The sequence below is a fragment of the Mastacembelus armatus genome, chromosome 2 (genome assembly GCF_900324485.2).
Source record: "Mastacembelus armatus chromosome 2, fMasArm1.2, whole genome shotgun sequence".
Lineage (NCBI taxonomy): Eukaryota > Metazoa > Chordata > Actinopteri > Synbranchiformes > Mastacembelidae > Mastacembelus > Mastacembelus armatus.
The window spans coordinates 7,669,672-7,688,205 of record NC_046634.1 but is presented as its reverse complement, the minus strand read 5'-3'; the positions used below and the strand labels follow the sequence as shown (position 1 = coordinate 7,688,205).

Here is an 18,534-nt window from a genome sequence, read left to right as displayed (position 1 = left end):
GAGCTTTTTGCCAAAAACACTAAACATGATTCGACAAAGGAGCGGGACAAGTAAACTCTTTCCTGTTCCAGGCATTTGATGAAGATTAAAAAATACATAGATCAATAATTTCATGATGCTAATGTCAACTAGCCTAACCTGGCTATGTAAGAAACAGTCCTTTGTTCTTTAATGTTATTTTAGCAAATGTTCCTGTGAAAATAACTAATATTGTCATTTACACTTATAATGAATCAAAGCCACTTACAGGCCATTTTGTCCTGTGGATCCAGGTTCACACGGTTTATTAAATTGGCCTCATTGTTTATTTAATAGTTTACTGTGACAAAACGAAGACACTTAGTTTTCTTACACTAAAAAATAATGAACGCTTAGTTTAGTCTTCTCCATCATAAGGGTGCATTTGTCACAAACACGCCTATCCTCCTTCATACCCTCCTTCTGTGGCACTAATCACCCTCCATATGCTCCAGGAACTAGTCCAGTGGATGCACCGGGTCCAGAGGCGTGGATTCCTCGAGCCTCTGTCTTCCTGAGGACGAGCAGGCTCTTCGCCTTTAACTGTAGAAATGTTGCGCCAGCCTTGTGTTTTGTCGGCACATAAAAAAAGATGTGGTTTCTAATAATAGCCTGCCTTATTTTTGCCACACCGACGCCTTATTGCATTATGGATGGTGTCCCTTCATCGAGATAGCGTGGGAATATTTCAGTAGAGGCTGTGGCTAAATGCTCCAGCATCATCTCACTGTAACTGCAACAGCATCTCATTTACCGGAGGCTGGTACTGTGTCTGTCTGTAGTCTGAGTCCGGCTCCTGTGCGAGGGGATGCGTTTCTTTTATCCGCTGAAGAAGACTTTATTCTCTGCATGCCGGATTTAAGCCCACACCAGAGCTATGCGGGAGTATAAGGTGGTGGTGCTGGGCAGCGGCGGGGTGGGGAAGTCGGCGCTGACGGTCCAGTTTGTCACCGGGACATTTATAGAGAAGTACGACCCGACCATCGAAGATTTCTACAGGAAGGAGATCGAGGTGGACTCCTCTCCGTCGGTGCTGGAGATCCTCGACACAGCCGGCACCGAGCAGTTCGCCTCTATGAGGGACCTTTACATCCGGAATGGCCAAGGCTTCATTCTGGTCTACAGCCTGGTGAACCAGCAAAGTTTTCAGGACATCAAGCCCATGAGAGACCAGATCATCAGGGTCAAAAGGTAAGATGCATAAACCACCACAGTATTCTGAGGCAGTTTTACAAATCCACATCCAAGTGTTGGTAGGAGAGAAAGTTAGAGAAGTGACTCATTTATAGTGAAATAAAACACAACGGAGTTAATGTGGATTTCACAGACCCCTAAAAATCCCTGAAACCTACTTGGAAAGCAAACTCAACCCCCCTATTCCTCCAGTGCTTTGTGAGAGCCAGCTCATATCTTTCTCATAAGAGCCCATCTGCAGCTCACCTGTCACATATCAACCCGATGAACTCCCACTGGGCTTGATACTCTCAGCCTCTCACACATGACTAGTCCTGGATGGCTTTGATCACCTCAGGCCATTGAGAGAGAGGGAGGGAGGGAGGGAGGGAGGGAGGGAGAGAGAGAGAAGGAAAATGTGTGATCTTTTCTTTTGGTAGTGACATGTTGTGTTTCTGGCTCCGAGGCCACAGACAATCTTTTGGTTTTTCGTTCACGTTAGTGAATAGTTTTGGTTCATCCTACAGTTTCAGACTCTTGTTGCATGTCATCTCTTCTCTTTTCATTCATTTCCTGTTTCCAAAATAAAGGCAGACACACACAAAAATGTAAAACATTGGGATTAATGCTGCAGTCATGTCGAGCTGTGTTTTGTGCTGTATGAGGACGTTATGTTCACTCTGGTTTTGGAGGATTTTGCACATTGCTTGTTGAATCTTTTGTGAATAATCCAGTTTCATTGCTTTTCCAAATTTTATTCAGAAGTGTGGACTGAACTGCAGAAAGCTGAGCCAGCAGCACAGAAGCATCGTCCCATTTTAAGATTAGGACTGGACCTGTGGTTGTAATGCAAGTCATCCAGTGATAAAACACTGATGCCCAGTCATCACTCATCCAGTCAGAAGACCCTGGGCCATCATTTATGGCACACCCTCACTTCTGAGCATTCACTTTCTCCTTTTATGCTTTTATTCTTATGTAATTTGCAGTTCCACATCAGTAAAATGGCAGTAATAAAGCAGGTCTTTAAACATCACACAATCGGACAGCGGCACATTGATTTACCGAATTACATTTTGGGCTCTATTACTTTAATGTATAATTTAATCTGCATAGTTTGGTGCAGTGGTTTTCAGCTCCATCCCTGGAGCCGAACGCTCCTGTGCCACACAGTGAGGGGAAGCAGCAGAGCGTCACAGCTGACGATGCACAGCAGGGACGAGCACATAAGAGAACTCCTCTGAAATGAATAATATAATGTCAGACAAAAACTGTTTCCAGCCGCCACCCAAAGCAGCTGCCTACTCTGCACCAGCCGCCACTGTCCTCAAGTGTATATCCATGAATAATTTATACTATTATTTCACACAGCTCTGCATTTAAAGTAGGGATTGTTACTAAATGCACAAAACTTCAAGTAAGTAAAATGCTGGTAAACATGTGAAATGACTGAAGAGACAGAGTCAATACACGTCGATGATAGATGTTTCTATTTATCACGTTTTGCTTTCAGTGGAGCATTATGAAAATATATTTTTATATAGACATAAATTCAGTTTTGTCAAGGAGTAATACACCAGTAATACACCAGGATGACTCGTCTGCTGTCCCATAGCACAGCAGTTACCTTCCAGCAAAAACCAGAGGAACAGATACATTTTCAATAGTGTAATACATCTGAGTAATATCTGTGGCTTCAAATCCAGCCTTTTGGGAATTCTGCCCCATACCTTTCCTCAAAGAAGTACTTCTCTACTGTACTTCATGGATACGTGGATACTGCTGACTGATGATTCTAGTAGCATGTGGGGCCAAAACACCAGAAATGACCTGCTGGTCACTCTTCAAACTGGCTGTATATCTGTATTAAAACAAACTTTGTTTCAAAACCCCATAGACAATAACTATAATTCCCTCATTACTTTGTTTTTTTTAGCAGTTCCACTTTAATTCAGTGTAAGGTTATATTATCATAACCTTAAGCACAGAGTTCGTTTAACCAATTCAACCGTCACAGATTACCAAAAACAAATCAATACACAGTTCAGGCACCTGCATGTAAAATATTTAGGGGCAGTAAGAACCAGCTCAGTGGACTTAAAGAGACTATATTCACTGAGTGTCCATCTCTAATAAAAACAAGCAACACAATCAGCTCCTGGTCTCCATTAGCCTCCTCTCAGACGTCTTGCTGAGCCAGCCGCAGCAGCATACTGAGATACACTGTAGTATGTGCACACTCACCAGAATGTAATGGGATTGTGTTGGCTCAGAAGCCAAGAAGACATCAGGTCTCCATTAAGGAGTCACATAAACCTGAATGGTCTCGGTGGGGGGAGCATGGGAAAGAAGTGAGATCCTACATGTTACTGTGCGTGGGTCTCTTCTGTCAGCACGTTACCTTTGCTGGGTTGACTGCATACTGTATGGATGGCTAAGCTAAGCTAAGCTAACCAGCTGCTTGACTCCAGTTCTATTGTACAGACATGACAGTGATGTTGTTCATCTCATGTCGTTCTCTGAGAAATGTCAACCTCTTCCTTTAATATGATTAGCATTGTTCTTCACTTGTTTCCTATCTAAAGTGGATGTTTGCCATAGAAATCAGTGCTTTGATATGACAATATGATGAATGATGATTCCAGTAGCTAATATGAATCAACGCTGTCATGGTTATATGATTTCTAGCTGTAATAAATCTTCAATATCAACCGGAAAATCTGACTGGAAGCTGTGTGATGCAACAGATTAGCACATTAGCTGGGCCCAAATCTGTATATTGCTGCACTTAATGAAATCAGTGAGTGCACATGCTGTCATTTTCTATTTCTGATAGCATATTACAGTTTGCATATATCTGTGCTAAAACAGGCCATTTCTGCCATACTCTACATCACCAGCACCCCACAGACTAAACAAACAAACCCTGTGCCAGTTGCTATCAGTGAAAACAACATCTGGGTGTAGCCTTACTCCCAATCTAATAATCTCTGTCCTCGCATGTAAAGTTTATATTTCTGTCAGCCCAGGAGGCAGAAGCACATTCAAAGCACCCGAGCTGTTTTCACGCTGCACTGATGCTGTGTCTAATAGCAGGAGGTGAGCATCACGCACTGCAGAGTGGGAGGTAGGGTTGTGAGACCAAAACTACGTATCCCAGGGGGCCCTTTGGTGTAGGTACAAAGCAACTTCCTGACCTCAGGCTTTTAGCCATCAGGAAGCAGAGTGTTGTTAAAGCAGTCAGCTTGGTTTAAAATGGTAGCTAAGGAGAGCCACCAGCAGACTGTGTTAAGTGCCTGGGCTAAACATATTTGCTGCACTATGCCTGGATATGTGTTTTCCCCATACTCCCCCATTAATCACATTCAGACTTGTAGCTGTTTAGCAGCTCTCAGATCTGAAAACACATGTGCACCAGTCCAGGCAGATATGCACCACAACAGTCCTTCTTTGGCATTTTTGGGTCCCAAGAGTGAAGTGATGTTTAATTGCGCAGGCAGACGTCACACAGCAGAGGTAAATATAGTATATAAAGAAAGCAAAGGTCAGTAAAGGTCAGAGAAAAGGCAGGAAAGTACCATTTCTGCCACAAAACATAAAAGTATGTTTCTTTTATTTCATGTTAACCAGCTTGCCCCCTGATTTCTCTGGTGATCCCTTAGGAAAAACTACTTTGCTTTGATCTGTATCTGGGATTTCCCATGTTTCAATGATTATCACTTTTATATTCCAGATCTTGAGGGAAAACATCAGTTAGAAGTTTGTTAGTGGATTGAAAGTGAACAACTGTATATGAGTTTGTGCTTCTTGTTACTATTTCTCTGGATTTTGAAGCAGATCAAGTAGTTCTGCAAACTTTGGCTTGGTTAGAGAACCAGCTGAGCCAGTCGGAGCTTTGCATGCAGGACTATGAACAGTGACTTTATCTTCCTGTGCCAGAGACAGAAAATCTTTGACAAAAAGAATCTCCACAAACTTGGCAGCAAGTGTGAATGGGATGAATGCAGCTAATGTGGATTGTTGTAAGTTGACTTTCACAAACACCAACATCATTGATATGATGATGATGATAATAATCTGTCCAGTGGTAAAATCCTCTCCATGTTTGATTAATCAGAACTTTAGGATAAATTGAGCATTTCTACATGTAGACAAGTGCTTAAATTCCAATGCTTGAACCTCCACTTCCAGCCTTGAAACGGACAAGAAAAGAGAGTTTGGACTCTCAATATTATACATAGAGGTTTGTTACTTTTTAAAAACCTGCATAAAACTCATCTCTTTATTTCTCACTTAGGATTCTTGTCTTCATTTAACGGCCCAGAACAGCAGGAATAATAAAAGTAATGAGGACTTGTCTCTTCACTCCCTTACTCCCTTATACATTATTTGCATCCAAAGTAAAGAAAATGAGATTATGTGGCAGAGCTGGACTGCACCATTAAGGATGGAAATGAAGCTTGGGGTTTCTTCAGTTTGAAACTCTTCTCCATCTGCTGTGCAGGCCCACTCTTTGTGTGTTTATCACAGGAATGTGTGCGGTTTGTTATTGTGCTTCCCTGCTTTCTTCTCCATGTAGCCGGGATGCCAATGTGCAGAAACAGCTATAGAAGCCTTGTTCTCCAGTGGTAACACCCTATGGGTGTTAACACAGTGTAGGCGCTATATGTTCTGTGATTTGCCTGGTCCTACAAACAGTTCAGTGTGTTAGGCTGGCTGTCACACAGTCTGTCGCTACAACTGCTAATTAACAGCAGATGCAGAGAGCAAAGAGGAGGCTGCAGGGTTGCAGGGCTTCATGTCCGAGAAGCCTGACTGCTCTTTTGTAATTTATATGTGTGTTTGCTGGAGCTGTGGGGCTTATGAAAACATGTAAGTGAAGTCATTGTAGCTATTTAGCACAGCAGGTACCCTGATTAAGACTTTGTACCCTGAGGCTAAATGGAAAATGTACAGTCCATGTTTTCTGTGCATTATAAACACAGGTTCTGTGTGGGTGGGTTTGTGTGTTTGCTGTTTCCTAACAGCTGGAGTAGCACCCTGCAGAGTCAAATGGCAAAAGTAGTTCAAGTTTCCACTTGTATTATGAGGTTGCAGCATTTTGACCTGTGGCTTTTCCACAAATGGATTCTTGGAGATCAGCAACTTGCAGCTGAGGCTCCCAGATTATCATTCTTTTTACAGCAGTCAGTTTGAAATCAGTCCAGATTTAATACCCATATCTCCATATGATTTCATAAGCTGTCAGCCACCTGCTGTTGTCTGTTCCCTAAATCCAATCTGACTTCTTTCACACTGCATTTTGAAGCAGAAAGCTGCATACTCATTCAGCCAAGCAATCCAAACACAGTCCAAGTGTGTTCATAATTCCCATAATGCACAGCTGCCAACTCTTGTCCTGGGCCAATAACAATTTAGAAGTGTTTGTCATTTTCCCCTGCTATATATTCACACAGTGTGCACGGTAAAACACTGCAGGCAGAGTATAAACACTGGTAGTTAAGAACAGACGTGAGGTGGTGAGGATTCAATTTGAAGTTTTTATCAGCGTTGGAACAAATATTTATACCATTTCTTTTAGGTAAAAATCCTGCTAATGAGGCTCGACTGAAACAGTTAAGGTGCAAGCCATAAAACGAAAGGATAAAGGTTTTTAACGTCAGCTGGAGCATGTTGTTTCAAAATAACAGCCCTAATTATAAAATATATCATTTTAATTCTTATCCAAGAGACAGCACAGTGTGAAAAAAGTGAAGATAAAACAATAGTTATCTCATAAATAAGATTTATCAGAACTGCTATGTACTCCTATGTTTATTCCAAAACACTGAGTGACGTGGTCCTTTATAAAACATGATATCAGCCTATAAATCCCCATGGGGCAACTTTTCTTGACACTGTTTTGAGCAGATTCAGTTTATCTTCATCTAGTGAGCACAGAACCGTAGATTGATGCTGCGATAAACAAACTCCCCGCCGACCCCACCCTAGAGAACGCTGGCTCTCCCTGTGTCTTTGTAGATATATATAGATTTCCTCCTGCAAAGCTGTCAGATTGTGTTTGTCTGTGTGGTACTCTCCTTGTTCACACTTCACACCCTCTGGACTCCATCTTTCCAAATGCACAGGCCGTGCGGGATGTTTGTCCTGATGAGGTCAGCTGCTGTTCGTATGTGTGTGTGTGTGTGTGTGTGTGTGTGTGTGTGTGAGTGTTGTACAGTGCAGTGACTGGGGGACAGTTTTTAAGCTGCAGGGGGGTTTTCTCTGCAACAGACCAGAAACTGCTGATGCTATTTATAGTCATTTGTATATTTTTTTGGGGTGAGGGGAAGCATTTCCTCTGTGGTGAATTCTTCTGGAGGGGGTCAGAGGTCAGCTAAAACTCCTGTGTCTTATTGGGCCTCCCTGTCTTGCCCCTTGCAGCCTCTTTAGCTCCATGCCATGTTTGCCAGCTTCTGTCCACGCCTCAACTCTTCCCCCTGAGCTGTGTGGCAGCAGGCCACCAATTTGTAGATAAGAGCCCATTTCTCAATCGCACCAGCAGATCAATAAGCTGGGCTTGGAATGCACTTAGGAATGACTGATCGTGGAGGCTATTAGGTGATTTGTGCCATTACCTGTTGTGAGAATATATGCCCTCTGTAATTGACATTCTGTAGTTATTTATCAGTGAAAACATAAAGGGCATCTAAGTGAAATGAAATATCTTGTAACCGAACAAAGCGGGATCTGGATTTACTGAGGAATCATATACAAGTAACTTTGTGCTATAACAACCTTAGTCTACAAACACAAAAAAGTGAGAATTACAAATTACACCGAACTGACAAGACGACACTACACATTATCCCCGTGTCTCTTAGCCCTGGTGTTCCAGTTCATGTCAGGGTTGTTGACGGGACACTTCTTTATGGACTTTGCTTTGTGCGCAGGGTTGTTGTCGTGTTAAAATGGAAAAAGAACTTATTCAAACTTCTCCCTAGAAGTTGGACACTCACAGTTGAGCAGACAATCAGTGTGGTTGTCTCATTAAAACTGCAGTAACAGACAAGGCTGCCATATTATAAAGGTTGATGTGGTTAAATTAAAAACCTGCCTCCAGTACTTACACAGTAACATTTACTTGAAATTATATTTCAGGGGGGGTGTACCTGCTGAGTCTAATATTTTAGCTCCATTTGTGGTCTCCACTAACTCCTGAGGGAGGTACAGGATCTAGTACCAGGGGGACAATCACAGTCAAAACACCAGATGAGAAAATGTCTTGGGGAGGAATCGTATTTCATCCTGTCATGCATCAGTGTTTTAACGTGAAATGAGCCTTTAAACGAGCTACTTATTCAATCACTGATGTCAGCTCATCTTCTAAAATGTATAGATGCTCTGATGTTATTTTGGGATAAAAGCCTCTATGTTGATTAATACACTGGAGTATTACATGGGGGAACACACTGTTACATCTGAATATGAAGTAGGAAAAAGTTCTGTTTAAAGTATGAGGCCAGTGTTCATGTCCCCGCATGTGAGGGCAGCACATTAGCTTTATTCAATTATTCAATAAGCTATTCCATTACTCTCCTCAGCTTGGTTTCCTTGTATTGATGATTCAGAGGGAAGAGGACTGGGATCGTCAGCCACACGCTGAGGAAGAAAGCTTTTGATCTGTTAAGACTTAGTGCATCATGGAAAATGCAGCAAAGTGGATTTCTAACAAGAAGCCATTAAATGCACAGTTTGCATGCCATGCACAGGGATGTAGAATATATCCAGGAATAAACAGAGCGTCACAGCATTGAGACGAGGTAGATATGTTACTTTGGAGATGACAGTTTTCTAATAGGACCGCCTACTGATATTAGACACCCAGAGAATGATGGAGGCCTCCTGGGAAGCTGGAACTGAATGTGGTTGTGTTTATCCCTCTTCTCTCACTCTATTGTGCTTTGTTCAAAATCCTTGTTGTTTGGGTATCTAACAAATACAGTATGTAGGCCAACAATGCACACACACATGCTGTCATAGTTTTTCCTTCTCATTTTCTCCCTCAGGAACTTCCTGTAGTCTCAGTCTGCAACAAAATACACCCAGCGGGGAAGAGGACAACAAACTTTAGCTGTACAGTACTCTGACGTGACTTTTTCTCTTATTTCCAGGTACCAGCAGGTGCCAGTGGTGCTGGTGGGTAACAAGGTGGACTTGGAGGAGGAGAGGGAAGTGTCTCCCAGCGAAGGCCAGGCACTGGCTGAGGACTGGGGCTGCCCCTTCATGGAGACGTCTGCCAAGAGCAAGACCATGGTGGACGAGCTTTTTGCTGAGATTGTCAGGCAGATGGACTTCTGCCCCCTGCCGGACCGGAGGGAGACGTGTTGTCCCGCCTGCAGCATACAGTAGCAGCCAGTCAGTCTGCCGGAGGGGTGATGGATGTGGGGAGAGTAGGAACTAAAATGCAAAGTAATTCACATTAGATAGATTGAACATGGAGAGGTGTAAAGGAAAAATCCACTCTCACTGTTTCTACCTGCTTCATGTAGCTGGCAATTCAGGCCTGTGCTCTGGTTAAGAGGAATTCTGGGAAATGTAGGAAATCACAAGGCAGAAGTGGACAAAACACATTAAGGAAGATTAAATGTCAACATTTAATTTTCACTCCTTGGACACAGGGTGGATTTTTCCCTTAAAATAAAAAGAAACACTTGAACTCTCACATCCATCACAGCCTCCTGATTATCGAGAATGAATTTTCGGGGTTTCCCAAAGGCAGCACGGTGCCAAAACCAACTTAAAAGCCATCGACAAAGCGGATCATCATCCAGGCAGGGATGGCAGTGTGCTCAGCATTTTTTATCAGTCCTGCCTGTGTTTTTCTTTTTTTTGTTTTTGTTTTTTGCACTTACAGGACTCTTTGACAGTGGAAGACCAATCACCATGTACCTGAAGGGATATCAAGTTAAAACCACTGTGAAGGAGTCAGACTGAAAGTTAATGAAAGATCAGGCCCACCCAACAATGAATGAATGAAGACATGTCTAAGAAGGAATCTGGGGAAATTCATTTAGAAGATCCCAAATGTTGACATAATGTGGGTGATGTGTGTGTGCATGAAGTTGTACTGTCACACTGAATACAGGCAGTTTCACCCAAAGAGACATCATTAATCAATCAACTGATCAATCGGTCATTGATATGTACAGACACTTGACACCTTACAGACAATACAAAAATGCCTTGTTACATTATATGAAGTGAACATGTCAGTGTGTAGTTCATTTATCTTAAATCACATCAGATATGTTAGTGGTTCAATGTCAGAAACACACTTTTCAACAAAAATAAATCTTTACACAATAATGTGTCGAGTATTTATTACAGAATAATCATTTTCTCTGTGAATCTCCTGTGAAATGAATATTTTCCTTAATTTGTGTAACTTGTCAGAGCCGTTCCTCCTAAGTGTCATTTTGAAATAACCTCTCTTCGTTTATTTTGACCACCAGAGACCATGTTTTCACTCATTATTGTGAAAATAACTCCTCACTTTTGCTGTTGAGCAATAACCTGGCTCCATGTTGGCCTGTGTTGAGATGATTTATGATGTTTTGGTCCTGCAGCTGTCTTCTCCTACCCACCGTCCAGCCACCTCTGCTGCTGCCATCAGGGCCAACACTTACTGCTGATTCTGGTCCTGAAAACTCCAGCACACATTTGTCAAATTTGAAGTGCCATTAGAGTCCATTAGAGGATGAAACTGGGGACATGTGAGACTTTGGAGCCAGGATCATAACTTTGAAATCCCTAAGAGAAATAGTCTTTCAGCACTTGTGAAAAGGGACTCGGGTAAATTGTAGAAATAAATTCTAGAGGATATAATATTAAAACTTTAGTGCAAGTTCCTATAAAATGTCAAAGGAGTAATGTTGTAACGTATAGCTATATTATCTTATTAAAAAGTGCCTTTATGAAAATGTAATGATGCAGATAATGTTTTTTCTCCTCCTGTTTTCTAAACACTAATTATTGCAGGGTTTCCTTTACATAGGCCTCAATAAAACGACAACCAGCGACACCTGGTGGCAGAAACTAGAACTTCAACTCATTTTGCCGGTCACTCGGAACACATCGCCTTTAGCGATTGTTCCTACACGGATCTAATATACGGTGTACACCAAGGAGGCATGGCGTCCTTCAGTCGTTAGCTTTTAAAACACACATTTCTAAATTTGTTCTTTATTTATTTAAGCTTGTTGTTTCTTATGTAGCTGTAGAAAAGTCTGTCACGATGTTGACCAGGACCGTGTGTCACGTTTTCCAGCGCCGTAAGTAACGTTAACCGGCTAGCATTAGCATTAGCATGGGAGCTAGTTAACGAATAAGTTATAAATGACTGAACAGTATCAGTAATTATTTATCAATAACATTCATTTCCGTTATGGTGTAACGTTTTTGTCCCGTCCCGTCACGTTGTGTAACGTAGTTAAGTTAGGAAGCCTTAAGATAATGTTACTAATTAATGTTGTACGTGTGACACCTGTGCTTTCTCCCCTTAAACATCACACAGATAAAGTTATTAGACTTAATGCAGAAACTGTGAGTTTATGTCAGTGTTATATATTTTATATGTGGTGTTAAAATGTTGTTTACAAGAACGATAAGTTCTTTTTTATTGTCATTCAAACTACCAGTCAATGCACATTTAAATTAAACTCTTACTAAAAAAGTAAAAAAACAATAATAAAAGTTTTTGTTGTTTGTGGTTAAAAACCCAGGCTGTCTGTTGTTGATTGCCGATAACCCTGTTGAGAAGGTTTGTTTTCTTTGTCAAAATACGACACTACTAAATCTCTGTTGTAAATCTGATGGAGTGTCACTTTAAGTCACGGTGACTCTATTAGTGAAGTGGTGTCTTTTATTTCTTAGATGGGAGTCATCACCAACAAGTAAAGTTTAGACATTAAAGAATTTTCTACTGCCTCTTGTTTCCATCCTCTCCCGTCCACAGGCTCTGCATCTGCCGCAGCAGCCGTGCGTCCTGCTGCTGCTGAGATCCGCAGCCTCCGCAATGCCATTTTCTCCAGAGAGCAGGCCAGGCAGAGAGCTCTGTACCCCCGCATTGAGAAGATAGAGGTGTCCATGCAGGGCCCTGGGCTGGATGGGACACTGCTCATCATGAACAGAGGGATGTCCACACCCCTGAGCTGTGCCAGACGTGAGTGGAAAGGAGTCTGAACTATCTCCACATCTCTTATAGGTTTTCCTATTTACACACAGTCCACAATCTGAGAGCAAATACATTCATTTGCAAACATGAATTGTTTTATTCTACATGTTCCACTGTAAATAAATACTCGTTTTGGATTTTAATGAAGTCCTGTTGTTTACTCAGACCTGACAGAGCATCATGTGACCACCTCAGTTCTGGCCCTGGTGGATGGGGAACTGTGGCCCCTGCACCAGCCCCTCACCCACTCCTGCTCACTCACTCTGCTCACGTTTAAAGACAGTGACCCAACACTGGTCAACCAGGTACTTTTACACCAAATGTTCATTTTACTGTCTATTTGTTTTAGAGATTATTTTACTTGTTGCTCAGATGTGTTTAGCATTCACTCCTTTTTGTGTCTGAGCAAAATGGGGAGTTGAGAAAAAATGAGGATATGTAATAAATACTTAGACAAGAGAGGGATATGGATAATTAATAATAGATATGGATAATTAATATTTATTTCATTACTGTGTACGCCAGACACATTGCATTGCATTGAGAATAGTGTCTACACACTGTTTATATATGAAAACAGTAGATGTGTTAGTTTAGACAATAACCATGTTCTTTTGCCTTGTTATTTCAGGCCTACTGGCGTTCCTGTGCCGCCCTTCTGGGTCAGGTGTTGGAGACTGCTTTCAAGGATGACTTTACAGTGGAGCTGCTCACTGTACCAGAGGTGCCAGGTAGGGGGCCTCCTCTTTATGTCTGACCAGCCATAAGAGACCAATAGAGTTTGTGTCTTTGCTCAATAAATCATTGACGGTCCTTCTCTATACTGCTGGGGCCTTTTCTTAAAAGAAGTTGTTACAGCTGTGTGAAAATCAGCATTACATGTTTAACCTGGTTAAACATCATTCCTGACAGGTGGTGGTGTTGTACTCTGGTAGGTCATTGGTCTCAGTTGGTTTCTGCTCATTTGTTTCCCTGCAGTCACGTCAGGAGCCTTCTGCTGTGACCTGGTGCTTGACCCCCAGCTGGACTCGTGGACTCCATCCGAGGTGTGTGCGTGTTTGTGTGGTCTAACACTCAGCTAAGGCTGAGCTAAAGCTATGGTGATGTTTTATTGTGAGAATTTTTCTAAAATGTGAAGCCTCTGTATCTGAGCTGTTCTAGGGGAGGAATGGATCAGAGCTTCTCTATGTTGGCTTTGATTACAGATTGTGTGAGTGTTAATGAGATGATTTGTAAACCAGCATGTCTGTCTGTCTCTTCAGGAGTCACTGCGCTCTCTGACCCGAGGGGCCCAGCAGTTAATCCACCAGGACCTGGTTTGGGAGCCTCTGGAGGTGGTGCCCTCTGTTGCATTGGAGGCCTTTTCACACAGCAGGTAAATTAGGTCCAGGGTCCTCAATTATCAAAGCACAAGTTCTAAATATGTGTGTAGGAACAGTGCAAACACGAACATTTATAAAATTGGCAGATGCTGCACTTCACACAGTTAAGAGTGAAAAATCTCACCTGTTCTATATCCATCTGCTGATGCACTGTGGTGGAAACTCAGTCAGAAATGGATTCACAAAAAAGGTGCTTTTCTTTATTTGCACTTATAAGTGAGACCGAGAGTCTCTTGAGACAAATGGACCTTGAGCCAAAGTTTAGCACTTAATAGAGTTTCATCCTTAACTGAGAGGTTTCATCAGTGTTACTTCTGCACATCCATGGGTGGGAGACTCTGGTGCTTCACTGTGATAAGATTTAATATCACAAATTCTCATTTCTGTTTTTCATAGCATCCTCTTTTAACACAAGTAGAAATGAATAAATCTGATGCTGTGTGCAGAAACACAATGTTTATGACAAAGCTGTGTCTATACAGTTAATAAATGAGGCCCCTGATGTTGCTCAGTACTGTTAGTGACATTCTTTCGTAGCTCTTTTTAACACTCTTCTACTTCTTTTTTCACAGTTGATACGTCAGTCCTTCTTCCCTTCACAGTAATAAACACTCATAAACACACAATGATTGTTCTGTCTCTTTTAGGTGTAAGCAGGAAGAAGTGGAACAGAAGGCAGCACAAAATCCCAAAGGCACAGTGATGCTTTACAGGTGATTTCTCACGATGGAAGATTTTGTTTTAAAGCCTCGTTCTTTCCTACATGTAATGTCTCATTTACGTGTAGTTTAAGGAGTGTTATTATTTTCTATGTCTCATATTAACAAAGACGTTTTTTGTAGATGTGGAGACCATGTTCTCCTAAGTGGGGGCCCTCTTGTGGCCAGGACAGGCATCTGCTCCCAGTATGAGGTGACGGCCCTCCACAGTCTGGGACACAGACCCTGGGGCCTCCACCGCCGAGCACAGGGCCTATCCCTGCCTCTGCAGCTGCAGGTAGAGATGTGTGTGTAGAATACGATGTAACTGGATTTTAAAAATAAAGCACTGACATCATCCAGAAGGTTGAGCTGAAGACTCTGTGCTAGCCTTTATTTCTTCAGTCAGTTTTTTAACTTGGCTTTTTATCTTACAAGTGAATTCGTACCATCTTTCTGATCCATTTTCCAGGGGATTTCAGTTGTGAGTTATATTGGGACAGGGTCTATATTTTATGTGAAAACTGATTATACATTGATTTCTATGACAGGAAGTATCAGTATCAGTTGATGTCCTCACTGAAGGTAATTGCAGGGATCGTTGTCATGGAGAAAATGTCTGAATTTATTTTACTTTCTACTTTTCAGCAGTCTTTTTCTTGAGTTTATTAATTAAATCTGTAAAAATAGATCAGACATTTAATTCTCTAAGTGTTAAATCTTGGTGTGTATAACTGCACAGGAGAGTGTGGTGCAGTAAAAGTAATTTATTGGCATGTACATGTGCTTTCAAGTCACGTTTTATTCCTCCCTGCAGGCTCACCACACAGTGTGGAGGAAACTGAGGCAGCGGGCAGAGAAACTGGTAAGGACAAATATCTCAGTTTCTACCTCACACACTCGTTCGGCTTCCAAGCTGAAGCTCTGAGGCCAACTCTCTGTAGGGGGCTGTTAGTGTTTTGGGGCATTGCTTTGGTCTAGATGCTCGATACTTGTCCAGATGACTGCCTGTTCCACATTTGTCCAGCACGCTTCATGGGTACAGCCATCACATCAGATTTCGCAAAGTAGCCAGAGGTTAGGATTTAACACAGCTATTTTTGTGGCTTTGCGTTTATATTTTGGCAAAAACAGAGAGGAGGCCTGTGTGGGCTGTAGTCTTCAGGAAAAAGCAGGTCTCATCCTCGTTATAAAGGACAAATTGCTGTTTTCTGAACTCGACATCAAAGACACAGACACAAACTCGAGATCTAAGGAAGAAGTATTTTTAAATCTCTACAGGTTCAAGGCTTGTATTCACAACATTGTACATCGTGACACTTAGATTGATGCGTATTTGAACCCACCCTGTCTGAGCATAACCAAGTTTGATTCAAGCACAAAAGCAAAAATCATGGATTCAAATTCAAACTAGGCTGAGTTAATTTTGGATGGAGCCATCTAGGTGAAATATATTTTGCTGCAGCCTTTCTGGCATGCTCTGTGCATCACTGATTACATAATGAAAAAAATATGTACTCATTAATAGACACACTTCATTTGGCAGGTGATGACATAGGGTGCTCTGTGGCCTACATTTTATTTTCAGAGATCTGGTTATTTGGGGAATTGAAATAACATTTAATGAGAGACAAAAGTGTAGTCGTCAAGTTGGACTGATATTAAAAGTGGAGGAAAATTGGATCATGTCTTTCTGGAGTTTATACAAGTACAGGATTAGCAGGCGGAGCTGCTGAAGGAGTGGCTGGACATCAGTTTTATGGCCTGAAAGGACACTGCTCCACGTCACACTGACACGCTGTTTGCTTTGTGTTTAGTGTGCAGGTAATGTGTCTGGAAGCAGCCGCTGTGTCCTTTGTGACCCATGTGGTAACAAAGCATCACTACCACTAATGAGTAGAGGAGCTATAAACTGAAGGACATTTGTACTGCAGCATTTCCAATACAAAATCAAGCTCAGCGCTCTGGCAGGTAGAGATTTAAGATTGAAGACTTTCTGTCTTTTACCTACAACCACAAGCTGCTGACTTGTCCTGTCATGTTCAGAGTTTTCACTTTAATATCAGCCTCTTCATGTGGGGAAAAATGCCAGAATTGTGAGAGACGTTGAGCTTCTGTACACTAACTACTATCACTGGACTGAAATCAGTTTGATCAGATCCACATGAATTTCACTTCACAGTTTGAGTGAAGTGAGAGTCAAAAGTGTAATTCCAGCTCAGATTTCATCTTAGGTTAAGTCATCATTTAGTCACCATTTCACTAGAAACACACACACCCTGAAAGTTGTTCAGGATGAAGTCATATGTTTTGTTCTGAGCTTTGAAAAAGTGCTTTTCCATACTTTGAATATATCTGCAATGTTGAATAGTTTGTGTGAGCTGCTAAATCAAACACAGTGCCACCCTCAGACAGCATTAACAGCATGACAAACAAAATGTGTGAAAAGTTAGGACTGCAGCAGTGACATGGCCCTGACATTGAGGAGGCCATGCACCCTGATAATCAGTGCTCTTGCTGTGTGTGTGCGTGTGCGTGTGTGTGTGTGTGACATGCTTAAGCATTAAAATATGACAATACTGTGACAGGTTTGTCTCAGTCCTCTGGCCGAGAGTATATAAATATATCTGGCAAGATAAATTCATTAGCAGAGGCTGCTGTGATGTCAGATATTCAAACACACCATCCACAAAGTGTTTGATCATGTTCAGATTACAGCCCACAACCTACTGAGGGTGCAACAGCTTTAATATCGCCCTGATTGCCCTGCACCTACATGGTAAGGTATATGTTTTAACTGTTAAATGGTGATTAAAATCAAATAGGCCAGATCACATCTGTATCTTTACAGCAGAGAAGAGACTCAAGTTGTCAGGTAGTCAGGTGGTAAACAAACCAACTGTTTAGCCAAACTGTCGAATCATTTTTATTAATTTCAGCAGATTGGAAAGTAAGAAATGTTGGTAATAACCTGTGACTGTAGAAGAAAACTGTGATTGGAAGTATGGAGTAGGTCAAAGTAGAACAATGCTGTTCAGTGATCTTTATATTAATTATTTATTTGCGCAGATGATGTTAAATTGTGCAAGTGTTATTGCAACAGTCTGTTGTTGTGGTTGGATTAGATGTTGCAACACTGATACATTCCACTTGTTTGCAGTTTTTAGGATGAGTTGTGCTTAAAACATGATAAATAATCAAAATAACAAAATCTAATGCAATTCCTCATAAAATCTCTGCCAGAAAATATGATTCTACGTGACATTTTTAAGACAGTTGTAATGTTGAATGGTTTGTGTTATTGTTCCTCGCTTTGTATGAGCCACTGTAGAGAAACAGGTTTATGAAGAAGCAGGGCGTGGGCGAGCACTTTGGCTGCAGGCAGGAGGGAAACATGTCCCCCCTCTGCCTCCAGCTGGCGCTCAAAACACAGCCGCCCACGCTGCAAACAGATTGTCCCAAATTTTCCTCATGGGTAGCATCAGGCCCCCACACCCCTCTAACATCTCTGTGGAAGTGTCCTTTCAAAGGTTATGTTTTAGCCATTTCTGCCACTGAAGAGTTCAAATGGAGACGGAGACAGTTGGGGGCGGTAATAATCATAAAATGATGTCTAACTAATCTAATCTAACATCTGTGGCGTTTTCTTTTTTTGCACAGGTGGAGGTGCCTAAACCTGAAGAAGTGACTCCACCCCCTCCTGTTCATTCAACTCCAGCACCCACCGGCTCTGCGTAACCTTCCACCGACACCCCCCCACACTTTGACATGTGTCCGACTGTTGATCTCTTCAATAAATGTGTAAAAATATGTATCAAGTCATTTCAATTTATCTCTTTTTTTTTTATGGAAATCACCACACAGCGAAGGAATCCTGTCACCTCGTTGCAGTGCAGAACACAACACGCAAGGCATCGTTTTTACGCTCCCTGTGGGGGTGGGTGGGTGGGTGGGGGGGGGCTGTGTTTCTATCTGTTCAGCTGATTGTGAGTGTGAGAGGAGAGTGAAAATGGAAATGTGTGTTTGTGTGTCAGCAGTTTGCTTAAAA

General features: G+C 41.9%; 2 protein-coding genes across 2 annotated transcripts; both read left to right on the top strand.

Annotated features, from left to right (window-relative positions):
• Positions 1 to 512: 512 nt before the first annotated feature.
• On the top strand, positions 513 to 10,528 carry LOC113127394 (ras-related protein Rap-2a-like). The gene is made up of 2 exons (XM_026301919.1): positions 513 to 1,209; positions 9,345 to 10,528. The coding sequence occupies exons 1-2, from the start codon at positions 896 to 898 to the stop codon at positions 9,580 to 9,582; spliced, it is 552 nt and encodes a 183-aa protein (XP_026157704.1). The 5' UTR covers positions 513 to 895; the 3' UTR covers positions 9,583 to 10,528.
• Positions 10,529 to 11,327: 799 nt separating this feature from the next.
• On the top strand, positions 11,328 to 18,304 carry mrpl39 (mitochondrial ribosomal protein L39). Its single transcript, XM_026301909.1, has 10 exons — positions 11,328 to 11,504; positions 12,188 to 12,394; positions 12,572 to 12,711; positions 13,038 to 13,137; positions 13,385 to 13,452; positions 13,669 to 13,781; positions 14,436 to 14,501; positions 14,631 to 14,784; positions 15,304 to 15,351; positions 18,147 to 18,304. Exons 1-10 carry the CDS (start codon positions 11,468 to 11,470, stop codon positions 18,222 to 18,224), a joined length of 1,011 nt encoding a protein of 336 aa, XP_026157694.1. The 5' UTR covers positions 11,328 to 11,467; the 3' UTR covers positions 18,225 to 18,304.
• Positions 18,305 to 18,534: the final 230 nt, after the last annotated feature.

Bases quoted from the DNA above. Each gene is read 5' to 3' on its own strand.
- LOC113127394 (XM_026301919.1), top strand. From the start codon at position 896: ATGCGGGAGTATAAGGTGGTGGTGCTGGGCAGCGGCGGGGTGGGGAAG. The intron at 1,210-9,344 runs GTAAGATGCATA...TCTTATTTCCAG, and splicing joins CAGATCATCAGGGTCAAAAG to GTACCAGCAGGTGCCAGTGG.
- mrpl39 (XM_026301909.1), top strand. From the start codon at position 11,468: ATGTTGACCAGGACCGTGTGTCACGTTTTCCAGCGCC. The intron at 13,782-14,435 runs GTAAATTAGGTC...TGTCTCTTTTAG, and splicing joins GAGGCCTTTTCACACAGCAG to GTGTAAGCAGGAAGAAGTGG. The intron at 15,352-18,146 runs GTAAGGACAAAT...TTTTTTGCACAG, and splicing joins GGCAGCGGGCAGAGAAACTG to GTGGAGGTGCCTAAACCTGA.